Below are 14610 nucleotides of genomic sequence, written 5' to 3'. Positions count from 1 at the left end.
ACATCTATGGTATGATCAGTGTTAAAAACCATTCTTCCCAATCTGTGCTGCTGCTGTTTTATTCTTATTTTTTTTATACATTTGTTTATTATTATACATTTTTTATACATTTTTACATAGCAATGTTAGGGTTATGTGTATTAAAGGTCTTTCTTTGTTATTGTGAATATTTTTATATGAATTGGATGTCTTTGCCATTTTTTTGTTGTAGGGCTTTTTAAATTAGAGAGACTGTTGTGTTCATATAGGTGAATCAGCATTTTGGGAACATAAACTTTTGAACTTTTTTTTTGTGTTTGTACCTTTATATATGGATCGTGAAAGCTGGTTCTTAATAAAATGTTAAAATCTCACCTGTTGTTTTTTTTTAGTTTATGAGGTTTATATGTTACTGTGTATTATTTATTCCTTACAGAAAATATTCAAACGGCAACAGGCAAATAATTGCACTTTTTAATGTAATAATGAAGTATATTAGAAAATGTTACATTTTTAGATGACATAAATGTACAAAATTATCAACTGTAAACATACAGTATGTGAAAACCCTAGGAGTTCCTGTTGTATTCAGTGAACCACATTTTGGACCACAACAACATCTGGGAAGGAAAACAGAACATATAATACAATCAGTTGAGCTGTTGTATCATTAAAGCCTGGCCAAAACTCTGCACAAAAAGATGAAATTATAATGTTTTTGGATCTATACTATGTGTCAAACCAACCAAAGAGGTTTTATTTATTTAAGGATTTGTAACATTTGGAAGGACACTTAAAAATATCACATATACTGTAACTTTTTAATGACTATTGAGGCACTTATACTTACTAACAGTTGGCTCCTGCGGTTTCAGATTTTTTATGTATTTGATTATGCCAAAGGCATCATATCCAAGCACTGCTGCTGCCAGCAAACCAAAAATCTTAAAGAAAGAGCAAGCATGAGAAAAGTGAGAAATCGTGAAAGCACAAGGGTCATAAAATGCAAAAAGAAAATAGGAAAACCAATCGCTTGTATACTTTTTAATCACAAAAAATTACATTGTGATATCATTTTGTAAAAAGCATTAAGACACTTTGACAGCAACACCATTAGACATCCATTTTATGGCAGAGTAACCGATAACTTTATATTAAGATAAGTCTTTTAAGATTATCTTTTCAGCCAGAAATGCAGTCTTCACTAATTTACTCACCAAACTAGCAACTTCCCAGAAACTTTGCAATCCCCAGTTAATACAGATAAGAGAAGTAATAAGAAGGATGAGCGATCCTGTGATTGCTCTGAATAAGTCCTAGAATATAAGGGGGGAAATATTAAAAAAAATGTTAAATGTATTTTTCAGTAAACAATGTAAAAGAAGAGGTTGAGAATAAAAGGTATTGAGTAAGCTGCACTTATAACATGGCTTCCAAGTAATAAAGATAATCCAAGTGAAAAAATATTTTTACCAGCCATTGGACATACATCAGCGATAGGTGCAGGTAGGTAGGTAGGTTCATGGCATAAACAATAAATATGAGAATGGCCCAGACCAGCTCTGTAATGCAGCCCCACAAGTAGCATTCAAAGGAAGCTGCTTTACAAATAGTCACAATGGTACAAAGAGCCTATTAAAACAAACAGTAAAAAAAGTATACATACTGTATACGTATGCATTTCTGTGACCCATGACACACAAACAAAATTGTTCAAGAATAATTACCTACAGCAAATGTATCAAATGAAAGCATTATTTTTAATACTGTATTAAACTGATCGGATTAGTACATTATTAATATTAAACCAGTGTGAATCCTGATAAGCTACATTTCTAACTCTGAGCAGACTTACAATTTCAAGAACTAAAATCTTCCACTTGGGAAAACAGATGAATTTTGTGTTTTGCTCAATGTCTGAAAGTGGCTGGTTATCTTCTGCCATTGTAATCCTGTAAAATGATAAAGAAGCAGGTACAGTAACAGATAATATATTAATTATATACAATAAAATAGCCCTCAATTTTACATAACATAGAAAAAAAATGCTGTTTGGTATTGCATAAGTTTTTTTTTTTTTTTTTTTTACTTTTTTGGCAGATACTGTGATGACCAACTGCCTGGCAGCAGTAGAGTTGGACTTGAGGAATGCAGTTGGGAAGCATTTTAAACAAGAAATAAAACCAATAATGAATAATTTGTAAGTTCACTGTTGGTTGTTTTATTTGTTTAAATAAGTAAACCAACAAAAATTATCTTTTTTTTATGTTGTCATTTATCCATAATGTATTAACATTAAGAGTGATAACATGCTTTTTTTCTTTTAAATATCTTAAGTTATTACCAGGAAGAAATGTATGCTACTTGAAGAAGATGCTTAATTTGAATAAAACAGTCAAAATATATTTACACTTCACCATATAAAAATGAGGTTTTACAAATCTTTACGTTACTGTTTGATAATAAACCTATCTCTATCTCTCTCTCTCTGAACTAATGCAATATCAAATTGCATGTTACATGTTATTTTAAATAGCAGTGGAAAAAAAATGAAGTTATGCAGACAGGAAGCACTGTATGAGTGTATACTCGGGTAGTTTGAAACAAACTTTAGAGCTAACTTCTTAAGCTTAAAACTATACGACACAAAAAACTAAACTAAATATACACTTAACCAAAATATAAAATATATGTTTAAATACCTGAAAAGAAGCTGTTGAATAAATCGCTCGTATGGTATGCTTTTACAAATGCTTTTGTAGAGACGAAATGAATTGCATGCAATCTATTACACAACCCACACAAAAAGTGACGCATTTAAGATTCACCATTCTCATTATCTCTGCGGCTGTGTTGCCAAGTCCCTGGTTTGGTCTGTTTCATTATGTTGCTGTGGGGGTGGGGGTCTGAATATTTGCGCATCCCCTCAGAATCAGTGTAATAAATGTGTGTGCGTGCTCACACAACAAGTTTGTATCAGGAATTGGGCTGCTTTCAACACACAGACCTGGCAACCCTACTAGTAAGTGAAACTTTCTAGGTGTTCCTTCCTGAGACCGGATGCTCTGCTGTTAGTCATACAAACCCACAAAATTTTTTGCATAGAAAAAATGTTGTATATGATGCAAATTGAACATTCGACATTCGAATTTATGACACGGTTTTCAATGCATGTTCCAGATTAAATAGTAGCTAAATAATTTACCACAAAATAATTGACAAGTATTATTTATTACAGGTTTCTCGTAAGCAAATGAGTTGAGACGGCCTTACAGTTTAGGCTTACTATAAAGTCATAACGTGAATTATGTTATTTATATAAAAGAGGAAACAAAAAAATCTTATTTAATTGTAATTGTTGAATCATAAAAGCAACAAAAAGTCTAATTATTGAATCACGGAAGCAACAAAACCTTTTTTTTTTTTCAACAGGATAACTTATTCTTTATTGAATTTCCTTCGTGGATTCCATAGAACAATACAACAGAATTTCTGGATAATTTTGGTGATTGAGTTTTCAGCATGGTCATAACCATTTTCATCAATATCTTCATAAACGCTAAGAATATATCATACACATTAAATACAGCACAACCCAAAGGCATCGAGAGTTTCACAAGACATATCAAACACCACTAACAACGGAGAAGTTGAGTAGCATATTCATTTGGAAGAGGGGAAGAGTGGGCCAGAGCAGAGAATGGAAGAGAAAGAGAGAGAAAGAGAGAGAGAGAGAATGAGGGAGGGAGAGACACGCTAATACATTTAGCAGGCCGATGGCCTTCTACCCAAAAGCGAAACCTGGTTTTCCTCAAAGTCGCAGGCAAATTAAATAATCTGAAAAAATATCAAATAGATAGTTATAAGTCTGGGTAAGCTTGCATTATGAGCATCTGATCATGCAATAATATAAAGGATCTCATCATAACAACGTCTGCTGCATTAGCCCTAAACAAAATGATGATCAACTCTGGGCAAAAACAAATCTGGTGCATTTACTAGATTAATAAGATGTTTACTCAGCATCCTTGCATCTGAAAGTGCGAGACTTTAATATATACTGTTTGAATACTATACAAAACAATAACTTTATTGCATCAGTTAACCTGCCATAAACATGGTTCAAATTATGCATTTCGTAGCTAATTTAAAATGACCACCTTGATTCCAGCCGAGAGGTCGAGCTATCATATACACCAGATATCTCTGATCATCTGCATTTTGAATGATTGATCTAAACTGCCATTACGTGATGTTTTGATGCAAATCATGGAAATTTCACACTATAGCAGTTCATGATATCGGTTAAAGAATGAGCAGGTGCTCCATATATATTTTTATATGTACATCTGAAAATATACCTCAATATCGCAGGCTTTAATCCTGTGATATTGCATATGCTTTTGAGAGAGGGATACGAGAAAATATTGATGAAATTGCACATAACAGATTGAAACTGGCACATATATCTACATTACTGACATCTCAACACACTGGATCGATTCTCTCTATCCGGTGCTCACACAACACAAATAAAAAAAAAAAACCCAGTCCATATATATATTTATATATCTATTTTTAGCATCCTCTAACTTAAACAGCACTACATCAACACAGCACTCAGATGCATTGTGTCATGAACAACCACGCTAATTCTGCACCGAGAATGCATGTGCTTTTCATAAGACAAAGATTTGAAAGAGAGAGAACTAAACAGCGTCAACATTTTCAGTCAGGAAATGAGAAATGCTTTAAGATACCCTTGACCGTTTGGCTTGCTGGTTGAAGTAATGTGGTCCCTCCATGAGTTTGGGAATGATTCTGCCCACGGTAGCCCTGGATGCCCCCCACCGCCTCAGTCTCAGTCACATCAGTGCTCCATCCCACCCATGAAGAAATAAAAACCAACAAAATACCAAACAAAAGAGGTCAACATAAAAATGGAATAAATTGTACCAAACCACGACCCACCAGAGAGAAACATTTTTAAGGAACAAATTCTGTGGGGCTTTGTGAACTTTTTCACATTGTTATTATCATATTTATTTAGGGTCTCTAAATTTCACTAGACTACAGTGGAATAATCCCATACATATCTGTAAGATATATATATATATATATATATATATATATATATATATATATATATATATATATATATATATATATATATATATATATATATTCTTTTATAATGATATCTATACAGCACAGACAATACATTCTCTCAAGTTATTGTCAACTATTGTCAACATCATTGATTCAAAAATTCATATAGTAATATGATTCATATATACGTTTTTTCATATTTTGGTACAGTATTCAAGTGTTTTGAAATTTGATCAAACTTTTTTAGTTGTATACATCACAATAATAAACAGCACATTAAAATTCCTCCGCTCTATGCCCCTCCCATTTATATGTGATTTTGGATTAGACCCCTTCCCCTCCTCCCTCCCTCCCACCCTCTTATCTTTCACAGACGTAAGCACAGACGCACAAACAGGGAGAAGTGTGGGATTGTGGGTAGGGTTCAGGCACCACACTGCTAGAGTCACACGATCAACTTCTTTCTGTGGAGAGATAGGGAGACAGGCTATTTGAGATTATGCTGATGTAAAACAACTGATCAATTCCATTCGATTTTTGTCTAAATACGAAATGAAGTAGTAAACAAGTGTATTTAAGTTTTAAAGACTTTTATTTAATTCTATATAATTAGGCTAAAAGAGATGCAAAAATAATCTAAAAGCAAAAGACATACAGTGGCTAGGCATGATTAAAAATCGTTCATTAATCACAAAGCATCACATCTCACCAGCCATCTCCTGCTTCCTCAGATATTTCTTCGCTCACATCTGGTTGGAAAAGGAGGTGGGTGCCCCCTGCTGGTCATATCCACCCTGACCATAGTCTCCTCCTTGATTGTAGCCCTGCTGGCTGTAATCAGGCTGGTAGCCTCCCTGGGAGCCGGCATACGGGTCCTGCTGCCCATAACCTCCCTGCCCGTAGGAATCAGGGGCGGGCTGCTTCTCCTGGGCGGGCTGTTGGCGCATAAATGGTGCGATGATCCCGGTCTCCTTAAATACAAACCACAGGTTTCCCGTCCACAAGATCAGGTTGAGGAAGCCAAAGACCTGGAAAGAAAAGTAAAAAAAAATAAATGTAAAAGTTTGTTTTAATTACAAGAGAGACATCGGAAGACCTGCATAAAAATGTATTTTCATCATTAAGGGAATGTTTTGTATTTTCTGACTAAGCAGAAACTGACTCACCACAGAAGTATTAAGACCAGACATGACAGGGTCGTAAACTTCACGGCAACGGTTGCCTTCCTGTTCACAAGCGGGGACCAGATCTAGAACCTTCTCTGGGTCTGTAGCTGTCTTGACGTCAGACAAGCCCTTCGCCCATGCTGCCGAGCTCACCAGCCACATGAAGGTGAATACGCACGTCACACCAAAATCCTGCAAACATATTATTTATATGGAATTATACATAAACATATAGGCTAGTGTCGTATGAGTCACTGAGCTGCTACGCTGCATCAATAATTCACCCAAAAGTCTATGTTTACACACCCACATGCAAGTCAATGCTACAATAAAATCTGTAGGTCACAGTGACCGGAAAAATAACAAAAGAAAAGCACCTAAAGTAGTCTGTCAAGGACATACATATTTCTTAAAGATTACTGGAATACAATGGTGAAGAAACTGCTAGGTCTTCCTGGTAAAGTCAAGTCAATCAAGTCACTTTTATCTATATAGATTGCGTTAAAGCAACTTTACAGTATCAAATAGGAAAATAGCTTGTCAACAATGTAAAATAACAACATTAAACACTTATGTGGTCTAGGGTAAGTAAATAATTTTGCCTTTTAACAAACTGCTACCTTAGTACTCATGTTTTAAAGAAGATAACTTACAATCAGAGGTCCTTTATTGTTCTCACGATATTTCTCAAAGGCAAAGACATAGATGCTGAGAGCTGCCATGGAATACAGAAATGCAAAAACAGCTATGGTGACGAAGAACTCTGCTGAGGATGAGTAATCCCCAACCAGGAAGAAACGCTCAGTCTGGCCATTCTTGCAGACAGGGGCATCAAAGTACACTTGATGAAGCCTGAGGCAGATACAGGGGAACAGGGTTACTGAGAGAATAATAATACCTTTAAAGTTGAGATCTCAGCACATTTACACTGATTAAGCGTTTAACAGTACGTTCTCAGAAGAAAGGCTGACACAGAAAAGCGTATGCAGAAATAAAAAATGGCACTATGGTGCTCAATTTGTTGAATAAAGTCATTATTTGTTTTATTTCCGTACAAAAAGTATTTCCATATTCTCGTCACTGCGTAACATTACTGAACGATGGAAATAAACTATTCTGACAATGTTTTGCATTCTTTTCTACACCTTAACAGTGTTATTTACCTGGCAGTCGATGGGACAGTCATAATTCTCCCGTTTTTTTATTAATTGCAAGTGATTAGTTGCAAAATTTTCACTTTGGGGTGGAGAAAACCTTTAAACCAGCTCATGACCAACTAAGGTCCAGCTTAAACCAGTTCAAACCAGCATATGCAGTCATATACAGGCAAATAACTAAACACTAATGTTAACATGATGCTACAAAATTAGATTTCACATAAAAGTAATAAAAAAATAAACATAAAAGGATCTTATACTGCATATACCGTAGTTGTGTATATATTTTTGGACCCTAAGTGGAACCCTCATATCAGGGGATGTTGATAATTTGATGCATAGTAAAATGATAAGGGAATCCCTGCCAAGTAAAACACCAGAGGTACTGCATTTAACACTGTACTGCATTAAAAGCCATTCCTGAAAAGGCAAATGCATATAGTATAACTTTCATATTGTCACACGGGTCTAAAAAGACAGAGGTACCTGAAGGGATACTCAAAATCCACATCTATTTTCAGGTCACTGTCTGATCTGTTTCTGCACTCCACACTCATCCTAAAGGAGCCGGAGTAACTCCCACAGGTGGAGAATGCGAAGATGGCAAACACCTGAAAAAGAGGGTTACATTTATGTATTAGGTAGATGCAAAAAACTTGAAATAACTTGTGATCTCACTCAACAACTACCTTGACTCAACAAAAAAAAAGTAGGCAGCAGGGTAACAAGTTATTTGAAGCTTAAATGCATTTAAGGTACACATTTCATCAGTTCATTCATTTAGGAAACAACTCCATGACCTTGCCATTGCTAGCACCTTCTCTTTGATGACTCTTCTATTTGAGCTAGAGGACGATTAATAAGTGTTTCATATATTTTAGCCACTAGAAGGTTGTTTTGATATCTAAGGTCAAGGTTTGTGACTGAAACATTTCTGTACATTTTCATCTAAAGGCTCACAATTATGCATCCGGGATGAAATTTGTGAAGACTGGTGCAAATGCGATAATGTCGTATTTTACACATTAAACTGTTTACTGTAGGAGGTATGAATGCAATAAAAAAACAGAGTAAATGAACCAAGTGAAAGCATCTTTCACCATGTGACACCAGCATGCTGACATGGACATAAGCACATTATTTTTCCTTTCAGGATTTAGAGTCATAGAGATTACTTATGGACTTTGCCTGGTGGAGGGACTGAATGGAGAACGAAGCTATTCAATTTCACTGAGATACTCTGCCATCTGTCATATAGCTGAGCTGGGCTCTGTTATGAACCCAGGGAACATCACAGGAGACCAAAACAATAGGCAAACATCAAGCCGCAGTAAACCATGCTAAACAAAGGCAGACCAAATAAGTCAAATGAGGCCAAGAGAACAAAAACATCTAAACAAAGACTGATAACCAACTGAGTAACCTAACCGTAACAATGCGTACGGATGCAATTATTGTAGAAACGAAGCAAAATGCCTTAACAACTCGTGTTAGAAAAACAAATCACATCGCCTACCCACCAGACAAGGTCCGAGAGAGACTATTAAATAATTAGTCAGGCTACACGCTACACAGTACAGACCAAACAAATGAAATCTGATCAAATCAAACAAAATCAGATCAGCTCACATTACCGAGCCCAGAAAAGACTGATCCCAGACGGAAACCGACCTAAATGAACTAAACTGAGTTTTGTGGTTAAGTGAATCAATTAAACTGAGCAAATGCATCAAAAGTATGCTTATTAAATAGGTTATTATACAGATAAGGCGATTTGGAAAATTATAAATGCCTGTATAGGTCTGTATTACTTAAATATAGAGATAAATTATCTTGAATTATTAGAATGATGCTTGTTCTTGTACAAGAAAGAGTACAGCCGGGATAAAAAACGTAGTCTTGTTCGACAGTTTACTACAAAGTGTGTTATTTGATACCATTTTCACATTGTGCAAAGTGAAGAAGCACTGTGTGGCCAATAGAGGGCACTAACACTCCAGCAATTGTGCGTGTTCTCCCATGTGCATCTAGGTAAAGGTGCGTTTGATTTAAAAGTTCATCCAAATGATAGCAGATGTCATTACTGTGGTCATTCAGAAACAAAGCATCATTCAGGTCAGGGCTTCGGAGCCAAGCCAAAGCCAATTACTGACTATACAGAAACCAAAAAAAGAAAACCATTTGAGCTGCAACCGTTTATTGTGTTAATTCTACTTAGGTTGAATGCTTCCATATATATGCATGTTTGATTAACAAATTAAAGTTTTACATAGATATTCACCAAGTACAGCATGTTCCTGGATCAACATCCTTGTAAAATCCTGGAACAACATTCTAATCAACCAATCAGAATTGAGGCTTTGGGGTAGAGATTGCGTTAAGTATATATTTTTGGATAGTAATGTTGATCCAGGAGCATGTCTTGCTGGGCAAAGTTATGGCAGCCCAGCTATAATACATGATTGACGTGTTCTTAAGTAAATAATTAGTCTAAACTAAAACGATTAACACACCATCTAATATAACGTATATGTATAATATATATATATATATATATATATATATATATATATATATATATATATATATATATATATATATATATATATATATATATATATATTTATAACTTACCCATTCTAAGGCTTTGATGAAGCCCAATGGGACTTTCAGCACCCTGAACTGCCCATTGGCAACCAACTGTTAAAAAAAAAAACATTTGAAAAACGTTAGGCAGACATATAGAAAGGTTCTGCCTTTAGACAGAGTTAGACAGACAGCAATAGATAGACAGATAGAAATGTAGATATATATTGTGTCTTCACCACGATGACTCATAAACAGGCCCCTTCGCTCATATGAGAGCCAATTTATTTTGAAGCGATTGTGAAACCTACGCATAGCATCTGCTGCTACTGTAAAGCCATCGTCGAAAAAAACCTCAACAAAAACCTATATCAAAGCAGTAACAGGAGGAAACGAAAAACATTTCAAGTCATAAATTCTTTACATCTCTGAAGCTGAAAGCAAAGGAAGGGAAGGTGAGTCTCGAGGACCTTGAACCACGTCCAGATCGCCTGCGCGCGCGTCACCGCCATCTCCGAGCCCCGGAGCTCCTGAGCAGCGAGCGACAGAGATTTCTGAAACCATTTCGCAAGCCAAAATCTAAAAAAAAACGATGGCTCTAGCAATCTTGAAAAAAAAAATACAAGGCCCTTAACCGAAGACAAATATCGTGAACGTTGCGCTTAAATGTCACCGTTTTCTGCTGCATAGATGGCGGCATTATTATGATATTTGGAAATATTTGCTCATCAAACCTGTGATACTGATTTTATTCGGACATAATGACGTAGAAAGGTGCGGTTTTACACGACACCATTGTTTGCCCGTGAGGACGGTCCTCCTTTAAACACCATGCAAATAAATAAATAACCCATTCTATCAATACAGCGATTTAGAGCCCCTCTTTACGCGATTTAATTATTCATTGCAATAAAACTGTCCTACACACGAATGCTGTTCGCATCCCCATGCAAAAAAAAAAAAAAAAAAAACCCAGTGCATCAGACAATGTTCTGTAAATATAAGCATCAATATTTAATATATGATCGCGTGCCATATGGGTATATTGTGCTATATTGCCTGATATTAATTTATTAATTAATAGTAATAATAATAAGACATAAGGGCCTGGGCTTATAGTTGAAAGTCACACAGTCACAGTATTGGGATGGAAGTCAGCTGCCATTTTAAAAGCGTATCTACCAGCGCATCTGCATGTGATAAAGGGCCTCGTGCATTCGCTTTAATTTGATGTTACGCTTTTTCATTAAACGTAAATGTAAAAGGAAAAAAATACAATTCGATATCATTCCAATAAACGCGCATCGCACGGATCTCAGACCTCTACGAGCACGTCTACGTCTAGCAAATCGAGCGCTTCATAAGATCTGTATAAAATACTGCATAAAATGCAGAAAACATGATGTAAAGCTCGTGCTAAAAAGGGAAACGGATGTCACGGACGAAATATCCTTAAAATACTGTATCAGTGAACAGACGGACAGCATCAGCAGGGCACCTCTCCCTATAAGAATTTTCCACCATCTTTTCTAAGCGCATCTTTATCGTATACAGCGAACGCCCGACTGAAAGGCAAACAAAAAAACACATACATATGGCCGCAGCAATAATACGCTGAAATCATTTTGAACCCGAACGACCCACCTGATTCACAATATCCATGTTAGTCGCCTGCTCGTAGAAAGGAGAAACAGCTATAATCGGGGGGAGGCGAGTGATGGAAGCGGAATAGCCCACGAAGGGGGAGGAACGATCGACAGAACAGCAGCTTCAGTTGCGTCACTCACGCGCTTCGAAAACGGGAAGGCGTTTTTGGTGCGCAAACCGAGCGGGGTGAACCGACCGACGCCGGGATCGTCAACCTGTCACTATTTACGCGCTTCTTCTAGCTGCGTGTTCAGCGAAGCTCTCAAATATGACGTTTCCCCTTCAGACGGGATGCTGTTTCGGTGGCAGGCTGCTCGCGCGCGCCGCAGAAGCCGTTAAATTATGAATGCGATTGATCACTGAACACTAGAGCCGGCCCGCCGCTGAACGCTGAGATTGAGTTAGATCGTTTCATTTGGCGATGGTTCGGTGGAACGTTAAGATGCCGTTTGGGAAATAATGACTATTCGTGAGAGTCTGCAACAACAACAACACCATAAAACATCACAGATATGAATAACTTTAGAGAATGATGTAGAGCTGCGTGGATATTGTGGAGAGACAGTTGCTAACTCAGGATTTCACTGAGCTAAAGAAACGGCATTCTGGAGGCCTATATCAAGCTTCATATATTATCTTGCTAAAATTTCATAATGAACCCATATTTTAAATTGTAAATACATATAGATTTTTTGTTTATGCAGTTCTATAGACAATACATCTGTTTATAGGTCCATTGTTCTATCCCAGATGAATATGTTATTTTTTTTCCTTAGTCATGTTTAAATGCTCTCATATTTCTTTTTGTATATATATATATATATATATATATATATATATATATATATATATATATATATATATATATATATATATATATATATGTGTGTGTGTGTGTGTGTGTGTGTGTGTGTGTGTGTGTGAACCAAGAGCTCTTGTAAAACCACAATAAATTCCTTGTGTGTTTGCACACACTTGGCGAATAAAGCTCATTCTGATTCTGATTCTGATATTTATTAAGATCTTTCACAGACTAAAGGAAGTGTGAGTAGAATGTTCTCCTTGTGGGAAGTAACCATACAGAGTTGGACTGACAATGATGACTCATGCACTATTTTTAGAGATAGAATAAATAAATAAATAAATAAACACCCTTGTTTAATAAAGAAATGCTAAAACATGAAAATATTTCTGAAATGTCAGCTAAAAAACCTTGAAAAGGTTGATTCTCATGAGCAGTTAATAGGCTATGCTATTGTGAGAATTTGGTTGTTTTAAATATCCATAATGCATTATTTTTTAATGTGATATATCTAATAATATTATTAATTAAATAACATTTAATTCTGATATATATAATTTAGTAATAGGACATTTTGTAATAGAGTTTTTGGTGTGATAAATATTCTCTCTTAGAAATATAAGCACAAAAAGGCAGAATCACATATATTTAAGTATATTTTTTCTCTCCCTCCCTCCTTCCTTTTGAAGCCCAAAGGCCTGCAGCTGTTCCTCTCATTGCTAATAAAAACACTAATTAGAGGTTCTCTATATATGTTATGAAAGTGTCTCAATGGCAAAGCTCATGTGCTTTAATATCCCTAGCCTCACTCTTATAAACGAGGCTGAGAAATGTTTTTGATGAAGAATGTCTAGAAGAAGGTGACAGTTAGGCCAGTAGGGCTAAAGAAAGTGTCCTCCCCCACAATGCACTACAATTAAAGCCAGCAGCCTGCAAAGTGGTCTGTTCTCAAATTGGTGTACAATTCAATGCATAAGCACAGCTTATATTTATAAAAAAACAAGACCAAAAAAACTAACGCTGGCTGCAGGGAAATTAGACCTGGACAAAATTGTTGGTGCCCTTCGGTCAATGAAAATAAAAATTCTATGAATGTTAAACAATGAAAGTCAGAAATTGCTTTTCAACCATGTTTCAACGGAATTCATAAAAAAAATATATATCATGAAACAGGCCTAGACAAAAATGATGGTACCCCTAGAAAAGATTGAAAAGAATGTAACCAAAGGGACATGTTAATTCAAGGTGTGTCCACTAATTAGCATCACAGGTGTCTACAATCTTGTAATCAGTCAGTGGGCCTATATATAGGGCTCCAGGCAGTCACTGTGTTGTTTGGTGATATGGTGTGTACCACACTCGACATGGACCAGAGGAAGCAAAGGAAAGAGTTGTCTCAGGAGATTAGCAAGAAAATTATAGACAAGCATGTTAAAGGTAAAGGCTATAAGAACATTTCCAAACAGCTAGATGTTCCTGTGACTACAGTTGCACATATTATTCAGAAATTTAAGATCCATGGGACTGTAGCCAACCTCCCTGGACGTGGCTGCAGGAGAGACGGATCAAAGAGACGGATAATCTGAATGGTGACAAAAGAGCCCAGAAAGACTTCTAAAGAGATCCAAGATGAACTCCAGGCTGAAGGAACATCAGTGTCAGATCGCACCATGCGTCGTTGTTTGAGCCAAAGTGGACTACATGGGAGACGACCAAGGAAGACACCATTGTTGAAAACAAATCATAAAAAAGCCAGACTGGAATATGCCAAACTACATGTTGACAAGCCACAAAACTTCTGGGAGAAAGTCCTATGGACAGATGAGAGAAAAATGGAACATTTTTTTCCAAGGCACATCAGCTCTATGTTCACAGACGGAAAAATGAAGCATATCAAGAAAATAACACTATGCCTACTGTGAAACATGAAAGAGGCTCTGTGGCGCTGCTTTGTCTTGAATCTGTGCAGGGTACAATGAAATCTCAAGACTATCAAGGGATTCTAGAGAGAAATGTGCTGGCCAGTGTTAGAAAGCTTGGTCTCAGTCGCAGGTCATGGGTCTTGCACCAGGACAATGACCCAAAACACACAGCTGAAAACACCCAAGAATGCCTAAGAGGAGAACATTAGACTATTCTAACGTGGCCTTCTATGAGCCCTGAC

General features: G+C 36.4%; 2 protein-coding genes across 2 annotated transcripts; both read right to left on the bottom strand.

Annotated features, from left to right (window-relative positions):
- Positions 1-439: 439 nt before the first annotated feature.
- Positions 440-3248, bottom strand: plp2a (proteolipid protein 2a). The gene is made up of 6 exons (XM_043246583.1): positions 2682-3248; positions 1835-1931; positions 1453-1611; positions 1197-1295; positions 830-923; positions 440-599 (listed from the first exon to the last, which is right to left on the bottom strand). The coding sequence occupies exons 2-6, from the start codon at positions 1922-1924 to the stop codon at positions 568-570; spliced, it is 474 nt and encodes a 157-aa protein (XP_043102518.1). The 5' UTR covers positions 1925-1931; positions 2682-3248; the 3' UTR covers positions 440-567.
- Positions 3249-3393: 145 nt separating this feature from the next.
- On the bottom strand, positions 3394-11896 carry sypa (synaptophysin a). The gene is made up of 7 exons (XM_043246545.1): positions 11642-11896; positions 10046-10111; positions 7898-8022; positions 6908-7106; positions 6255-6446; positions 5798-6116; positions 3394-5552 (listed from the first exon to the last, which is right to left on the bottom strand). Exons 1-6 carry the CDS (start codon positions 11657-11659, stop codon positions 5832-5834), a joined length of 885 nt encoding a protein of 294 aa, XP_043102480.1. The 5' UTR covers positions 11660-11896; the 3' UTR covers positions 3394-5552; positions 5798-5831.
- Between the last annotated feature and the right edge of the window lie 2714 nt (positions 11897-14610).

Source organism: Puntigrus tetrazona, chromosome 8, assembly GCF_018831695.1.
Source record: "Puntigrus tetrazona isolate hp1 chromosome 8, ASM1883169v1, whole genome shotgun sequence".
NCBI classification, from domain to species: domain Eukaryota; kingdom Metazoa; phylum Chordata; class Actinopteri; order Cypriniformes; family Cyprinidae; genus Puntigrus; species Puntigrus tetrazona.
Note: the sequence above shows the minus strand (reverse complement) of the source record. Positions and strands in the feature narration are given on the sequence as shown.